At 38.6% G+C, this 18,676-nt stretch overlaps 1 protein-coding gene across 9 annotated transcripts in view; it reads left to right on the plus strand.

The window, feature by feature from the left end:
• The window catches only part of LOC132400001 (death-inducer obliterator 1-like), a 132,689-nt gene that overhangs the window by 42,375 nt on the left and 71,638 nt on the right, over window positions 1-18,676 (plus strand). For 5 of the 9 annotated variants that reach the window (XM_059981034.1, XM_059981039.1, XM_059981041.1 and 2 more), the window contains 3 exons: window positions 3,405-3,651; window positions 4,205-4,357; window positions 9,276-10,071. In XM_059981034.1, the coding sequence (XP_059837017.1) occupies window positions 3,405-3,651; window positions 4,205-4,357; window positions 9,276-10,071 (1,196 nt within the window). The remainder of the gene's footprint in view (window positions 1-3,404; window positions 3,652-4,204; window positions 4,358-9,275; window positions 10,072-18,676) is intronic. The other 4 variants (XM_059981036.1, XM_059981035.1, XM_059981042.1 and 1 more) reach the window with 1 other exon arrangement.

Below are 18,676 nucleotides of genomic sequence, written 5' to 3' on the forward strand. Positions count from 1 at the left end.
TCCCCACCATAGGAAACATCCTCTCCAGATCCACTCTATCAAGGCCTTTCATCATTAACGATAGGTTTCAAAGTAACATGCTTCCAGTCAGCATTTTGAAAATGAGCACAAATGTAGGAAAAATAATCGTGGATTTCCTGTTTCTGGATATTGGTGAGGTTTAGTATTCAGGTAAAGTGAAAGAAAAAATTGAAAGAACAGGTAGATTACTTGAGTGTATGATTTTGCAGAAATAGGAGATAGGCAGCATTAAGGATATTATGTCCAACGGTTTGAAGTGTGCACTAGTTTAAGATCTACTGGAAAGAATGATAATTCCTACAACTTTGTATTCTGGGTCCTGGAGGGAGGAATGCCTTGTATACAAGGTGTGGGAAAGTCAGTGTTTATTGTGCACCCCAAGTTGCTCTTTGAACTGCAAAGCTTGCAAGGCCATTTCATTATGTGGTTAGATTCAAATACATTGACCAGACAAGAAAAGAAAGTCTTTTGGATAATACAGTGGGCTATTAGTGAGCATGATGACTTTCCTTGTTACTTTTACTGCACATTTTTATTCCACATTTATTAAACTGAATTTAACTTGTGCATGTTATTTGTTAAAACTTTGGATTGTTTATTGAGTAGTGTAACAACTAAGCTGTCTAGCTTTCTAGAGTGTGGCCTAACCCCCGCCTTCCACCCAGGCTGCAGTTGGATGCTCCAAACAATCTGCTGCAGGAACTCGGTGGTTGACCAGCATCTTTTGTGGGGAGGTTGGGAGGAATAGCTGATATTTTTGGTCAGAACCATGAATCATAACTGACAAATGCCACTCAACCTTTTGAGTTCCTTCAGCAGATTACCGGTAATTGTTTCTCCGGATTCCAGCAACTGAAATCTCTTGCATCCAGATTAGGATGCTGCTTGTCTTTTGCCATGTGACTGTTAGTGGTTGGGCTTTCTGGGGCTATGCTGGTGTGATGTGTTACATTGTTTGAGTCAAATGCTTGGCAGTTCTTTAATACCTTTTTTGCAGGTAATTTCCTGGCACTGAAGTACACTGTTTCTATATTACCCATCATTTTAGCAATAATGAACAATAAAAGCATGAGTTTGTTCTATTTTTCATCTTAGTGGTAGAACACTGAACTTTACATGCACCAATTTGCCTCTAGAGCAGGAATTTTAAGATTTTTGCTTGGTAATTGCATTTATCATTTTATTATATTGCAATTGCAGTCAGCAATGTCTCTCTTTTGTCCTGCTATATGAGTGACATAAAATTGGAAGTGAATAAGTGGACACGGTTACACCCACTGAATGCTCTGGTGAAATGCTGATAGCTTCCAATTTTACTCTGGATCCTGTCTGCTTTTTAAGATTCCTCAGCACTTTCTTTAATGGATTTTTAATTGTCTTTTGGTTTAGTTAGCTCTTTTACATCAGAGCTACTTTCGGATGTGTTTCACAGTGAGCAAGATAAGTGACTATGATCAGATTCTCCAGTTGTTTGTGAATGGAGTTGGCCATTCTCGGTATGGTTGATGAGCCATGCTTTGAACCTGCAATCCATGTGTTGAAGTGATTGGGGAAAAAATTATTCTGCTTTACCGCAGTTCTGTCAGAAATAGACAAAAGGGTTAGTCATTCGACTTTTTGTCTGTGCCACAGTGACTTACACCAACTAAAAATATCATGATTGATGTTTTTAATGCTCTTAACTTTCTTGTACTAATCCAAATCACTTAATTTGTCTAACTAATCTGTCTTGAATATTCTCAGCAACTGAGCCTCTGCAACCATCTTGACTAGAGAATTCCAGATTCACTTTTGCTCTGGCTTCAAGAAGTTCTTATTTCTATCTAGTTAGTTAGAACTTTATTGATATATTCAGATTTAGATTATTGTTATTTAGAAACCACAAATGCAATGCAGTTAAAAAATGAGACAACGTTCCTCCAGAATGATATCACAAAAGCACATGACAAAACAGACTACGCCAGAAAATCCACGTAACGTTTGGCAATCCCCAATCCAGAGTCCGGAGTAGGCTGCTGTGTATTAATATCGCACAAGATCTAGATGTCAAGAAAACTTCATCCATCATCCATCCTGTCATACTCAATGAAGCAGTCCCAATGAGTGTCACAACGTTTTCACAACTTAAGTCTTGCATTTCCATGTTGATCCTGTGGATGTTGCAAGTTTCTCTTGTCACCAAGTGAATTTGTCATGCTACAGTTTCCTCCATCCCAAAGACATTTTGGTTAGGTAATTGACTATTGTAAGTTATACCTAATAGGTGTGTGGTAAGAGAATTGAGGTGGAGTTGATAGACATGTGACATTGTGAGGTTACAGAGAAATAAGTCAGTGTGATTAATGGAATTCTGTCAGCTGGTATAAACTCAGTGGGCTGAATGATTGCCTCGTTTTTATGCGAAGGATATCATTGGCTAATTCTTGGTTTCAGAATGTACAGCAAAATTAAATCTGAGGTGTGGTTGGGACTTTGGTGTCAAACTAGCAGATATTACAGACTATTGGATGCTGCTACTTTCTATTAATATTCCAAAATATCTTTTAGTTCAATCTTTAAAATATCTTATACAGTATTATATATTTCACAATGATTGTTATTAATTATTAATTGATTATTAGTTATTGTTCATAATTATTATATATTTCATAATGAATCCAGTGCGTTTACAGGGAGATGGGAACAGGGTCCAGTGAATCAAATGGGACTGTGGTAAACATAGCTTAGGGAACCTGAAAGTAAATTGTCAGCTTTCCAAACAGTTAGAAACAAGCTTATATGCCCTGTTTGCTAAATTTCCTCCCTTCTCTGGAAAATTATTTACTGTTCCACAGTGTTTTTAGAACCTGTTGGCGTGTGGCCTAGTGGGCAAGGCATCAGACTAGTAACCTGAAGGTCACTGGTTCGAGCCTCAGCTGAGGCAGCGTGTTTCTGTCCTTGAGCAAGGCACATTGCTCTGCGACGTCACCGGTGCCAAGCTGCAAGGGTCCTAGTGCCCTTCCCTTGGACAACATCAGTGGCCTGGAGAGGGGAAGCCCTGCAGCTTGGGCAATTGCTGGTCTCCCATACAACCCTGTTCAGGCTTGTGCCCTGGAAACTCCAGGCACAGATCCATGGTCTCTCGAGACCGACGGATGCCACCACCTGATATATAGTTTGACTGCATTTGAAAATGCTTTATTTTTGCTTTGTAATCGTAGATCATGAAAAGTGCTCTGTAAATCCAAGTTTTTTTAATTTTAGATGAGTATTGTATTGCTGATTGAGTAACTTTTTAAAGCAGGCTAGTATAATTAGATTTTTGTATTTATAAATATTCTTGCACTAACTTGTTATTTGCAGTAAGCGTGTGGGATGTTCATAGTCCCTTTTCTTTATTACAGCAGGAAGGTCACAATGTGGATCTATTTATGGACAACCAAGAAATAGTAGGTCCACTCTTGTCGAAGAATCAGCTAAATCTTTCTAGAGAAAGCTGTTTTGCCAACAAGACGGATTCATTTCAGTCTACCAGTTCTGCAACAAACATGTTAAGTGATAAAGATCCATTGCTGCCATCATCCAGTGCACCTTTTCAGTTGGAGCTTCAGGCAGATGGTAGTGAGCAGTGCGCGATGGATCCAACTGAAGGTACTCTACTATTTTATTGTATATGTAATAATTCTTCCTATCCATTTAGGAAATTGGCACTGAATATTAACTAATATTTTGTGCAGTCGTTTGTGGTTTTTGTTATAAAAGAGCATACTCAGTGTCTAAGGAAAAGGTTTGACTGTAGGAGATTCAGTTCTTATTTTACTGATGTACTCAATTTTGTAGCCAGCTTGATCAGACATCATAGTGCCCCGGTATCTCTCTTTACTACAGCTCAAGAACTAAGCCATAAGCTAACTTTCATTTGAGATAATACTACTATGTTTTGAATCTGGCCATATTAAATTACTCATGATTTCTGCCCATGTTGGACAAAACAATTATAGGCCTTGAGGAGCGCACTGCTACAGGAAAATAAACATTTTCCCCACTGAAACTTGTATATCAGTTTTAATTAATAAAACAAAAGGACATATAAGATGTAGATGAAATGGTCTGTGGGCAGGTTAAGACATAAATAACAGTTCCTTATGCAAAAATTAATTCCAGTTCATTTAAAAGAGAACTGATGAAGTATTATTAATTGCAGCCTTAAGTTTGGGTGCCACAGGAGATGTCATCACTTCAGTTGAAGATGATGAACGTGGAGGGTCTGATCTTCGGGAGTCTTCACGGAATAGCAGCAATTCTGAGCCCAGTCCAGTTCAACCAAACCGGAAATCCCCCCGTCTTCACACACCAGGTTAGTGATTGCAGAAAGATTTGAATTAAAGACCATACTTATCTGGGTTTGAATTTAGTTGGGAATGTATTTCGAGGGTGTAGATCTAGAAACTTGTTCTTGTGACAGTTTAGATCAACTCTGTATTGTCTTATGCCATCATGATATTCAGATTCACGTAGCATAAGAAATCTAGTAGGTAAATCTGTTGGGTCCATTTAGACTTGTTCTACCATTTAACACAATAATTGATTGTACTTTATTCCCATTTTCATTAATCGTCTTTATTTTTGCTAATCAGTCTATCTTGATTATACATGACTAAGGATCTTTTGGGGTAGATTTTGAAGATTAATTTTCAATGAAGACAAATCTGGTGTATAAGATTATCAATTTCAATTCACAAGTAAAAACATCCCCTTTGTCATGCCCCCGAAGGATTTTATTTCAATAAGATTATATCTCTCACTAATTGCAGCGAATAGTCTTGTCTATTGTTTCCTCTTTCAGTTTAATCCTGTGCTGGAAATTGTTTAGTGATCCTTGGTTTGCTGCTTTTCACTGTATCTTGGTCCATGTGGCAATCTTGTAGCTTGAATAACTATCCTCCTATTAACAACTCCATGCCAATCTTTCTTGTATTCACACCCAATTCATCAATACAGATATTAAATAGCTTTTTATTTTCTGGCCTATTCTCATCAAGCTGTCTGTGTTATCCTTGGTTTCCCCATCCACTTTGTAAACCTGAAGCCCAAACACTGGTTCAGGTTCTTTCGATGCATTGCTAATCGTTCTTTATGTTTTACTTTCCATAAAGTCTCAAGAAAGAAGGAACTGATTATGATTAAAGGGGCAAAATAAAAGTCAAAAGGCAGGATAAGTTAAGATCACACTAATTGCAAGCTGTTGGTGCATGTTTCTTGATACATGTGACAAAAATATACCAATACTGATTCTGGAAACATTTTATTCAAAGTGTTTCAGAAGAAAATTAATTCCAAGTTCTTCTAAGTGGTTCACATTTAACAGAACTTTACGTGAATATTAAATTTACTGCCTCAGGTTACCTGAGTACTTTATGGTTGCTGAAATATTCTGATGTGATGTGTTGTAATACACTGATAAGAATTTAGCCAGTCTCACAAATAGCCTTAATACAATAACTAGTAGAATGAACTTGATGGGCTAATGACCTAATTCTCTTATGTCTTGTGGTCTAATGAGCAATTATTCAATTTGAGAGATCATTTTGGCCAGGGCACTAACAGAATTTTCTTGTTCTCTTGAATAATTACATGGGAATCATTTTATGCCCAAATTGATTTTAGCTGCTGAGGTAACAAGGCTTCAGTTGATAACTTAAATGGCAAAAGAACATTTCCAGTGTAATACTCCAGTGCAGTACTGAAATGTGGGTGTGGATTAGTTTTGGAGAATTTGACTTGGTGAGAGGTACTGAACCAGAATTGATACTGAAATTTTATTTTTATGCATAGCCAGAACTGGGTTAGCAGGATTGAAAGTTAGCTTGATATGATTAACAGACAAAATATATGGAAACGCTAATTAAGAACAGTTTTTAAAAAAATATGTTCATAGCATTTGAAATTTTCTGCCCACTCTAAAGTTTGATCATTGTAAGTTGTTTAGTTAGGTCAAGGTTTGATTGGAAGTGGCAGGATTACTCCTGGTTAAGTTCATGGACAATAAATTTCCAATATGCGTTACTGAGTTTTTGAATAATTGATCATTTTATAAATTATATGTTCTATGATGTCAGTCATTTAGTTATTTAGTTATTAAAACATCAAGCCTTTCAAATTCCTGTTCACCAAACTTGTGTGCCCATTAACAATCCCATCAGTGGCCCTTTGACCACTGTATCATGGTGAAGTTGCAAGAAACTGGAAGAGCTGGCAGAAGCCCATACATTGTGGAGAATGTGCAAACTCCATGCATTATCCTCAAGTTTATGCTTAAACTAGTCACTGGAGTTTTGTGGTAGTAGCACTAACTACTACAATATTGTACCTGCTCAAGTCACTCATGCCAAACTTGTTCTGCTTTAGATCTTAAACTTTTAACGTGCTCTCTGGTTTAATCGCCAGCACCATTTGTGTGTTCTGTCACCTTTTGGGTTCGATCTTCTGCTCCAGATCTTTTGATCTTAATATTGTAACTTTATTCTCCCATTCTACACCATTGTACTTCTGGAAGGGTTGTTTTTACCTCTTTTGTTCATATCTTCATAGCATTAAGCACTTAAAGCAAATAAAAATTACTGTTCCAAAAAAAAAACTAATCCAAGTTTAACCGTCTTGTATTGCTTGGTACTATCTTGGTGAAACTGTAATGTTAATCTGATGAGCAGCTGGTATATTTATTGCTCCCTCTCTATTTTTTAATTGACCAAATTCTTGCTTCCATTGTTCTATCTGTCCTACACCTATAATTATTCTTTCACTTCATTATTTCAAAGAATCAGAATCATTTAGCACTTACTGAATGCTGTTAAAGGAGTAGAGAGTGCAAATATGTTCGACTATTTTCCAATTATAGATTTATAAAAATGACCATAATTGAATGCTTATGCCTGTTTTGTACTTTAACATACAGTCGGCCCTCCTTCTCCGCGAATTCCACATGCGCGAATTCAACCAACTGCAAATCATGAAAACCCAGAAGTGCTTTCCAGCACTTGTTTGAGCATGTACAGACTTTTTTTCTTGTCATTATTCCCTAAACAGTGAAGTATAACAACTATTTTACATAGCATTTACATTGTATTAGGTATTATAAGTAATCTAGAGATGATTTAAAGTATACGGGAGAATGGGCGTGGGTTATCGTGGATCGGGATTGAAAAAAAAGCGGAAGTTCTCTTACTAAGTAAGTCGGAACAGGTACATCTGGTATTATTTAGTGTCAGTTAGTCAAACATTTGTCTTAGTATATAGTATATATTTTACCTTTCTATGCACATAAAACATTTAAGAACGTGTGTTTCAGCGCCAGACTCCAGTTCGATCCAGTGACAGACTGCTCCCAAGTGCGCTCTCCACCGCGGGGGATCAAAAACCCAAAACCCAATAATTAAACCACTGCGTTGCTTAGTAATAATTGTAGCTTTCATTGGGGCAGGACCTTTCTCACTTTATCCTTTAAAATTGTTCCGATTGTTTATTATTTTCACTTTATTTTCAATCGTGATAGTGATTATTTTTGTGAACAGAAACACTGCAGATTCAGATCTCTGCCGCCGGGGTCCTAATGTTCATCGCAGTGAGACAGGTTGAATAAGGGACTTGAGCCTCCGTGAATTTTGGTATCCGCAAAATTTCCTGGAACCAATCCCTCACGGATAAGGAGGGCCGACTGCGTATTAAAAATTAAACATTGAAGTATAAAATCTACATCCTTCTTTCTTCCTTATCTTGTATCATCCCCTCCAATTTCCCTCAATCCAGAACAAGCTGGCAGGATGAGGTATATTATGTTAAATTAGTTTTTTGATAGGATTGTTTTATTTAGGATGTATGATAGTTCACACTATTCACACTAAATTCACACCAAATTGACACTAAATTGTTAAGTGATCTTGATTTTTTTAAATAAACAATGATACTCCTTCAAGTCCTGTTTTAGTGAGCCAATGCATCATGCTTCTTGGAGAGATTTTTCTCCCCCCTCTGGTAGTCTCTGGTTTAATCTTTGTCCTGATTTAGATACCACATATTACAATTTCCTCTTACTAGGATTACATTCCTTACAAAACTAACTTTCTTCCTATTTGTCTATATATGAGAATATTGAATTAGAGACATGGTTTTTAAGGTTTCAAAGGTACATTTAATGTCAGAGAAATGTATACAAGATACATCCTGAAATGCCTTTTCTTTCCAAGAAAAATACATGTAATGGTGAGATCATTATATTGTTGAGCTAATAACAGTGACCACATTTGTAAAATTGACCACAAAGAAAACTCTGTTCACAAAGGTCCTAAAGAAAATAAAATCTTGCATTCTTAGTTCTAGTCTCTGTGACTTAGGTTTCACATGATTGTTGTTGACTCTTAGCTACCTATCAATCAATTATTCTGGAAACCAGGGTTGGGCCATGAATTTTATCCTTGGAAATGTCCAGAATTAAGTTTTAGGATTACTTCAGAGATATTGGTTCTCTGGGTCACTGTGTGTCATTTTGTGGCCTGCACATTTCCTTTCTTTACTGTTCCATTGTCATGTAATTAAGTTAAGCTAGCATTTTAAATTTGTGTTTGTTCAGGGAGGATAAATAAGCAGGCAAAGAATGCAAGCATGGGAGTGACGTGTGTGAGCGCGCACTCATGTGATGGATGTTTGTGAATGAAATTATAGCTACCATTGTGAAGGGAGGAAGAAAAAAGCAAGTACATGAAAATAAGAAATATACAATGCAAGAGAGGAACATCAAAAGTGCAAAAAACAAAATGCAAGAGCCAAGTATGGAGTGTTTAAAAGAGTAATGAGATAATAATGATAGTAATGGCTATACGAGAAATTTATGCGATTCCACACCTTCTAATTCTTAGAATCCAAGAATAATCCTGCTATATATTTGTACTCCAGTAAAGCCAATATATATTCCCCCTAAAGTGTGATATCCAGGAGAGTTCATAAACCCCCTTGTAATTACTTAATTTACCAAGGCAATGTTCTCCAAAAACACTCGTTCATCCTCGTGGATAATCAACCACAAGTCTCCTGAATGCATTTTGCAAGTCTGACCTTCTGCAGACTCACCTGTCTGCCACATTATCTATCCTAGTTGAAACACAGGATCATTTTTTCGTTTTGATGTTTGGATTTTTGCATATATACTTTGATTAGGAAAGCTAAAGTTCTTTTTGCTATAATGTTTTCTATATTTTATGTTTCCTATATTTTTATATTAGCCATTGAGGAGAGTAAAGAGGACGAAAACAAAGATAACTCTCCAAAAATTATTCACCCAACCAGTAAAGAATTTAAAAAGACTTGGGGATTCCGGCAGACAACTATCGCAAAGCGAGAAAATGCTATTGATGCGGAGAACTCTGACACTACCCCAAGTGAAAACTCTGAACAGTTAACACCTTCACTCCGAAGGAGCAGGCGGCAGACTCAGCGATCTGCTCGAGTTCAAGAATTTATTTCAGCAGCTCAAAAACGTTACCGCCGACTGACAGACCTTGAAGGTGGTGAATTATCATCTATTGCAACTTCTGAAGCAGGGACAGGTTCTGATGGCAGTGCAGAAATTGAAGAAAAAGGCATTGGCTCACTGGACCTGGGTTCTAATAATGCTGAAGCGATTAATGAAGAGGTCAACTCTGATGAAGATAACAGCACCAATAGTGACAGTGATGAACTTACATTAAAGGAACTCCAGAACCAGTTGAGAAAGCGGCGCGGTCAGGAACAGTCTGATTCACCACAGAATACTCAGAAAAGCCAGGAAAAAAGTACAGAAGCAACTAAAGTCAGAAAAGAATCAAAGTCGTTTGGCACTGCCAAAGCTAAGAAGCAAATAATTATTCCTGCAAAGAAAAGTGCTAAAAGTGGCACTGTTCAAAAGGAAAAAGAATCTACTTCTCAGTCTGGGACTAAGTCAGAGATTGAAGATGATGAAAGCTTAGTTATTCAGTCAGACAGTGGCTACAATGACCCTGATAAACTGTATTGCATATGTCGTCAACCACACAGCAACAGGTAAGTGGCCTGGCTTCAGGAAACCCAACTTTTAGTCTTCTCTAAAACAGCCTAGTTTTTCAATTGTGCTAATTCTTCTATGTCATATGGTCTTATTATTAAATAATTCTTACACTATTAACAGAATGGCAGACAGAGCTTCTAGAAGCTATCAATGCTTTCAGATTTGTAAGCTTACATTTCAATGGGGCATTTGAAACTGACAAAGCCATCTATTAATATAATTAGAATCTGGAAATCTATAGCACATTACAGGCCCTTCAGCCCATAATGTTATGCCGATCATGTAACCCAATCTAGAAACTGCCTAGAATTACCCTACCGTATAACCCTCTATTTTTCCAAGCTCCGTGTACCTATCTTAAGAGTCTCTTAAAAGACCCTGTTGTATCTGCTTCCTCCACTGTTGCTGACAGTGCATTCCACACACCCACCGCTCTCTGCGTGGAAAAACTTATCCTGACATTATTCTGTACTTCCAAGCACCTTAAAACCATGCCTCTCACGTTAGCCATTTCAGCCCTGGGGAAAAAGCCTCTGACTGTCCACATGATCAATGCCTCTCATCATCTTACACACTTCTATCAGGTCACCTCTCATCCTCCGTCGCTCCAAGGAGAAAAGACCAAGTTCACTCAACCTATTCTCACAAGGCACACACTCCAATCCAGGCAACATCCTTGTAAATCTCTGTACTCTATGGTACCCACATCCTTCCTGTAGTGAGGTGACCAGAACTAAACACAGTACTCCAAGTGGGGTCTGACTAAGGTCTTGTATGGCTGTAATATTACCTCACAGCTCTTGAACTCAGTCCAGGGTTGATGAGCTAACACACCATACGTCACCTTAATAATACTGTCAACCTGCGCAGCAGCAGTATTCGATATTACGAAGCTATTTGTAACTTTCATCCAAAGGTTTTTAGTAATATTTGATACCTCCTTAAAGCCCAGATTATGCAAGACGATAGTAAGTAGATGATCCTAACTGCACATGTGAGAGGTTGGCTAATGGAAAAGGGGTAGCTGTTCAGTTTGTTGTGACAACGAAGGTTTGATAGAGGACTTGTGGAGTTCTTCCAAGAGGTGGAAACGTTGAATCCAGGCACAGAAAAACCTACATGAAGCTTTGCATGTTTTTATAGTGTCTTGTACTCTGGATTGCATCAAAGGAAAGGGAAAATATTGGAGCAACACACACAAAATGCTGGTGGAACGCAGCAGGACAGATAGCATCTATAGGAAGAAGCACTGTCAACATTTCGGGCCGAGACCCTTCGTCAGGAGGGTATTGGAAATGTGATTATTGCAATGAAGGAAAGCTAAATAGATCAACACTGAACAAGGCTATTTGGCTGCTTAATTCTGTTCTAGCTTTTGAAAGGAAATTGTTGAAGTTGAGTTTGACTTTGAAAACAGGATGAGTAGCAAGACATGAAATACTAGGAAAATGGGGCAGCTTCCTTGATTGGCTTAAGGTGGTATTAGGAGGACATAACAAGTAGGAATTGGTGATTTGGCTCTTTAAGCCTGCTGTGACTCACTTCTACTTGTACTCTATTTTCCTGCATTATTCCCATATCTTGCAGTTTCTTTGATCCTTGGAAATAAAGAATTTCTTTAGCTGGAGGGCGGTGAATCTGTGGAATTTATTGCCACAGACTGTTGTGGAGGAAAAGTCATTTGGTGTATTTAAAGTGTAGGTTGCTAGGACCTTGATTAGTAAGGTGTTGTAGGGAGAAGGTAGGAGAATGAGGTTCTGAGGGATGATAAATCAGACATGATGGAATGGCAGAGCAGATTCGGTGGGCTGAATGGCTTAATTTGGCTCCTTTGTCTTATGGTCTAAGTCCATCAGTTACTGTTTTGAGTGAAGCTTGTTACTGATTCTTCTGGGGCATGAATTTAAAAAAAAAATAACTCTTTAAAGCCCTGAATGGCTTGCCCATCACTCAGACTAGTTCCATGTTCTTCAGCCAGGGAAATGTGCATCCTCTGGTAAACCTTTTATGAGATAACTTCTTATTCTTTTAAACTATGGAGAAAATAGATCCATTCATTCTATCTTGGTACACAAACCTTTTGCTGTATATACACATTCAGGTGAGCCGTAACTGTTTACCTTGCTTAGTATTGACTTGGGTGATGAGAATGTTGACATACCAATAAGATAGAATCAGCTGTGCATTAGGCTATTTGGCCTATCTAGTTCATACTGGCCCAGTCCTATCTACACACACCTGGACCACATCTCTCCAAACTCTTCTAATCGATGTACAGTTGCAAGAAAAAAAATTTGTAAACCCTTTGCAGTTACCTGGTTTACTGCATTAATTACTCAAAATGTGGTCTGATCTTTTTAAGTTGTCGTAATAATAGACAAACACAATCTGCCTAAACTAATAACATACAAAAAATTGTATTTGCCTTTATTGACCACATTGTTTAATCATTCACAGTCCAGGCTGGAAAAAAAGTATGTGAATCCTTGAATTGAATAACTTTAGCAGTAAGAGCCTCCATCAAACGTTTCCTGTAGCTGCCGATTAGTCTTACACAACGACAAGGAGTAATTTTAGGCCATTCCTCCATGCAAAACTTGTTTCAGTTTATTAATATTTCTGGGATACCTTGAACAGCCCTCTTCAGGTCATGCTATAGCGTCTCAATTGGATTAAAGTCTCGACCAGTCCAAAACATGAATTTTCTTCTTAAACTATTGTTGTTACTCTTGTGTTTTGGATCATTGTGTTGTTGCATCATTAAATTTCTGTCAAGCTTCAGATGATGGACCGCTATCCTGACATTCTTCTGTAAAACGCCTCAATGTTCCCTCAAAGATTGTAAGCTGTCCATTCTCTGAGGCAGCAAAGTAACTCCAAGCCATGACAATCCGTCCAGTTGGGATGAGGTGTTGGTGTGTAGTGGCCTTTTTCTTCCAAACATAGCAAGGTGTATTTCTGCCAGAAAGTTCAACTTTTGTCTTACCTGTCCACAGAACATGTCCCAGAAGTGTTGTGGAACATGCAGGTGGTCTTTTGCAAACTTGAAATGTGCAGCAATGTTTTTTTGGCTAGCAGTGGTTTCCTCCATAGTGTCCTTCCTTCTTAGTGGACACATGAACAGACATTTTAGCAAGTTCTAAAGATTCCTGCAGGTCTTTTGTTGTTACCCTTGGGTTCCTTTTCACTTCAGCATTGCACGTTGTGCTTTTGGTGTGATCTTTGCAGAATGCCCACTCCTAGGGAGAGTAGTAATTCTCTTACTGTGGACTGATGAACTGTTTTTGTGTCATGCTTCGTGTGTGTGTGTGCGCGCGCGCGCCCTTAACTCCTGGTGGAGTCATCATGACTGCTTTTTGCACCTATCTTTTTGGTGATTGCTCATCGTACAGCATGTCTTGGGCATCTGAAACCTGGCAGAGCCTATCCCTTTCCAAGTTTTTGAAGCCGGCTGGATTCGAACTTGGAAACCTTCGCTCCGAAGTCTGGTGCTGATGCCACTACATCACCAGCCGGCCTTTTGCATCATGCTTCATGTATCTCTACAATTCTGACAAATATTGGCCAAAAACAACTTGGGAATCCGGAGAAGCCAAATGCACAAATTGACATTGTTGTAACTCTCTATGGACCAGATAGTTTCCTAAGTAGTCTGGTTTTCTACCACAGTGCAAAGACGTACTTGCTCATTGTAAATTGTTCCGTGATTAGGCTGCGTTCAAATAGGTGGGTTGTTGGGCAGCATGGGTTGTTCCGCATTGTTTCTCTAAATAATTAAATAAAATAATAAGTTTAGTTTTATTTGTCACATGTACAGTGGTGCCAGAAAATGTGAACTCTGTAGAATTTTCTCTATTTCTGCATAAATGACTTAAAATGTGATCAGATCTTCATGTAAGTCCTAAAACTAGATAGAGAACCCAATTTAATAAATAACAGAAAAACATTATGCTTGTTCAATTATTTATTGAGAAAAATGATCCAATATTACAAGCAAACACGAGGAAATCTGCAGATGCTGGAAATTCAAGCAACACATGCAAAATGCTGATGGAACGTAGCACGCCAGGCAGCATCTATCTATAGGAAGAGGCACTGTGGATGTTCGATGAAGGGTCTCGGCCCAAAACGTCAACAGTGCTTCCTATAGATGCTGCCTGGCCTGCTGCATTCCACGAGCATTTTGTGTCTAATATTACATGTATTAGTTAGAAAGGGTAATGTGAACCTTTTGGTAACTGTTGTGGCCTTTGAAGTTACAGCAGTAACTTCAATCAAATGTTTCTGGTAACTGTTGACCAGTCCTGCACATCAGCTTGGAGGAATTTTAGGCCATTCCTCCTTACAAAACTGCTTCAGCTCTTGGGTTTCCTTGCATGAACCACTTGCTTCAGGTCCTTCTGCAGCATTTCTATAGGATTATGGTCAGGACTTGACTCGGCCATTCCAAAACAGGAATTTTCTTTTTAAGCCATTCTGTTGTATCAAGCAGTACTAAATCAAGGCAACTGGACTTGCTGTATTGTCTAGAAGACTTTACACCATTTGTCCGAGAGACTTTCTCAGTTCTGATCCGTGGAGAGTAGTTTTCCAGTTTATAAACTTGAGTTGCTTAAAGGTATAGCAAGCACCTGAGGGCCAGTAAGAGTTGTAGAGGAAATGAGAGGGTTATTAGTCTTATCTCCATTCATGACAGACTGCTAGCCTGATATTCTTCTGTAAAATATCTTGATACAATTCTGAATTCATTGTTCCCTCAACAATTGCAAGCTGTCCAGACACTGAGGCAGCAAAGCAGCCCCAAACCATGATGCTCCTTCCACTGTGCTTCACAGTTGGGTGATGTTTTGGCGTTGGTGTGCAGTACCCTATTTATTCGTCCTCCAAACATAGCGATGTGCATTTCTGCCAAAAAGTTCAACTTTTGTCATATCTATCTGCAGCACATTGTCCTGGAAGCATTGTAGAACATCTAAGTGGCCTTTTGTAATCTTGAGGTGTGCAGCAATGTTTTCTTTGGAGAGTAATGGTTTCCTCCGTGGTGTCCTTTCATGAAAACTATTCTTGTTCAGTGTTTTTCTTGAAGTGGACACATGAACAGAGACCAGCAAGTTCTAGAGTTTCTGCAGGCCTTTTGCTGTTTCTTTTGGGTTCTTTTTCACCTTCAGCATTGCGTTCTGTGCTCTTGATCTGATCTTTGCAGGATGCCCGCTCCTAGGGAGAGTTGCAACAGTTTCCTCCATTTGTAGACAGTTTCTCTTATTGTGGACTGATGAGCACAGGTGTTTAGAAATGTGTTTGTAGCCTTTTCCAGCTTCATGTATCTCTACAATTCTAAGGTCCTCTGAAAGTTTTGATTGAGGCATGGTGCACATAAACAGATTTTTTTCTTGAGAAGAGCAGACTCTCTCAGTAATCTGACTTTGTGTCTTTTTTAAAATAGGGCAGAGCAGTTCTACAACCCACACCAATCTCATCTCTTTGTATGGAATATCTAACTTCAAATAGCTTTTGTAGAAGTTATTATCCCAGAGGGTTGCATACTTTTTTGAACCCGACTATTATTGTTTAAATGGTGTTCTCAGTATTGACGAGAAGTACAATTGTTTGTGTGCTATAATTTGGGCAGATTCATTATTGTGATTTAGATGAAGATCAGACTACATTTTGAGTAACTAATACAGAAAACCAGGTAATTGCAAATGGTTCACAAACTTTTTCTTGCAACTATACCTATCCAGACATAGGGTGAAGAATGCCTGCACACATTCACCCTATCTATTCCATTCATAATTTTATATGCCTTTAGCAAATCTGCCCCCCACCCCCCACTCCCAGTTCTCCTGCTACACTCTTACAAGCTTGAAGTTTCCTGTAAGTAATGGACCAGAAGTACACACAGTACTCCAAATCAGGCCTCACCATCGCCTTGTACAACTTCAGCATAATATCCTAATTTTTGTGCTCAGTGCCCTGATTTACAGGCGCTAGTGTGCTAAAAGCACTTTTTGGCCTTGCCTACTGTGATACCACATTTGAGGAATTATGGATCTTTATTCTCAGTCTCTTCTACCTCAGTGCCCTATTATTCACTGCATAAATCTTATCCTGGCTTGGCCTCTCAAACTGTAACACCTCACACTTATCTGCAATAAATTCTATTCGCCATTTTTTCAGCCCATTTCCCCAGCTGGTTAAGTGGGATGCTGAAAATGAAATAGGACAAGATTGAGCCAAATAGATTTTAGTGTAGGCAAATGTGATTTTCAATCTATGATTTGATTTTGGTGAATTCCACCCAAGGATGATAAGACAGTAGCTTGGAAGCAGTTAACATTGATCATTCAGATTTCCCACATCCTTGCTGAGTTCTTTCACATGGCGCAAAAATGGTTGAAGGGGTGGGATAAGCAGAGTGGAAAATGTGTACACCCTATTAGTAAAGAAAATAGAGACAAATTTAAGGGAAGGTAGACATAATGTGTAACTTCGGAGTGGTTGGAATAGGATAATGTTTTTAGTGACACCTGCCTGACTTTGACATCTTGTAAAGTCAGGTCCTAGTGCATGTGTGCCAAAGGCAAACCTGTTGTATTTTCAGCTAGTACTGAAAAGTTGGTGATTGAACCTAATAGCGTAAGATCCTCAATATCAAAGAAGCCAATTGAGAACAGAAAACGCTGTATGCACTCAGTAGGTCTCTGGAGAGAAAAACGATTAACTTTTCAGTCAAAAACCTTCATAAACAAGTCCTGTTAATTCTTACCACTATCCCTGACTCAGTGGAAAAGGCAGGGGAGATCAGTGGATAGAAGGAAGAGAGTATCTGTAATGGGGTGAAGTAATGTAATTAATGTTCCCTTAAGCTGCTTTATTTGTGTAATTTTATGCTAACATCTTGAAACATAGAAACATAGAAAATAGGTTCAGGAGTAGGCCATTCGGCCCTTCGAGCCTGCACTGCCATTCAGTATGATCATGGCTGATCATCCAACTCAGAACCCTGTACCTGCTTTCTCTCCATACCCCCTGATCCCTTTAGCCACAAGGGCCATATCTAACTTCCTCTTAAATATAGCCAATGAATCGGCCTCAACTGTTTCCTGCGACAGAGAATTCCACAGATTCACCACTCTCTGTTTGAAGAAGTTTTTCCTCATCTCGGTTCTAAAAGGATTCCCCTTTATCCTTAAACTGTGACCCCTTGTTCTGGACTTCCCCAACATCGGAAACAATCTTCCTGCATCTAGCCTGTCCAATCCCTTTAGAATTTTATATGTTTCAATAAGATCCCCCCCCCCCCCCCAATCTTCTAAATTCCAGTGAGTATAAGCCTAGTCAATCCAGTCTTTCTTCATATGAAAGTCCTTCCATCCCAGGAATCAATCTGGTGAACCTTCTCTGTACTTCGTCTATGGCAAGAATGTATTTCCTCAGATTAGGGGACCAAAACTGCACGCAGTATTCTAGGTGCTGTCTCACCAAGGCCTTGTACAACTGCAGTAGAATCTCCCTGCTCCTGCACTCAAATCCTTTTGCTATGAATGCCAACATACCATTTTCCCTTTTTACCACCTGCTGTACCTGCATGCCCACCTTCAATGACTGGTGTACAATGACACCCAGGTCTCGTTGCATCTCCCCTTTTCCTAATCGGCCACCGTTCAGATAATAATCTGTTTTCCTGTTCTTGCAACCAAAGTGGATAACCTCACATTTATCCACATTAAATTGCATCTGGCATGAATTTGCTCACTCACCTAACCTATCCAAGTCATCCTGCATCCTCTTAGCATCCTCCTCACAGCTAACACCGCCGCCCAGCTTCATGTCATCTGCAAACTTGGATTTAATTCCCTCGTCTAAATCATTAATATATATTGTGAACAACTGGGGTCCCAACACTGAGCCCTTGCGGTACCCCAATAGTCATCGTCTGCCATTCTGAAAAGGTCCCGTTTACTCCCACTCCTTGCTTCCTGTCTGCCAACCAATTCTCTTTCTTTTTAAATCTTTTTATTAATTTTTAAGCAAACATAAATGAAACATGAATACAGAGAGTTTGAGAGTACATAGTTAATAGTTTAAGTAGACATTCAAATATATGATAATCAATATATAATAACCTCTCATAGTATTCATGAACAAAAGAAATAAAAAAAAACCTCCCAAAAAAAGAGGGAAAAAAACACAAAACACTAACCAACATGGGCCATTGCATAATGTCAAATATATACAGTAGTGCCAATAACTCTGAACCCCCATCCAAATAATTAAGGATAATAAAAGTGAGGTTTAGGAAAAGACAATTTAACTCATGAAAATGTTGAATAAATGATCTCCAAGTTGCTTCAAATTTAACTGAAGGATCAAAGACAACACTTCTAATTTGTTCTAAGCTCAAACAAGAGATAGTTTGAGAAAACCACTGAAATATAGTTGGAGGATTAATTTCTTTCCAATTCAGTAAAATAGATCTTCTAGCCATTAATGTAACAAATGCAATCATTCATCGAGATGAGGGGGATAAACGACTATTATCCGCCATTGGTAAACAGAAAATTGCAGTAATAGGATGCGGTTGGAAATTGATATTCAGAA

The sequence above is a fragment of the Hypanus sabinus genome, chromosome 9, assembly GCF_030144855.1.
Source record: "Hypanus sabinus isolate sHypSab1 chromosome 9, sHypSab1.hap1, whole genome shotgun sequence".
NCBI classification, from domain to species: Eukaryota; Metazoa; Chordata; class Chondrichthyes; order Myliobatiformes; family Dasyatidae; genus Hypanus; species Hypanus sabinus.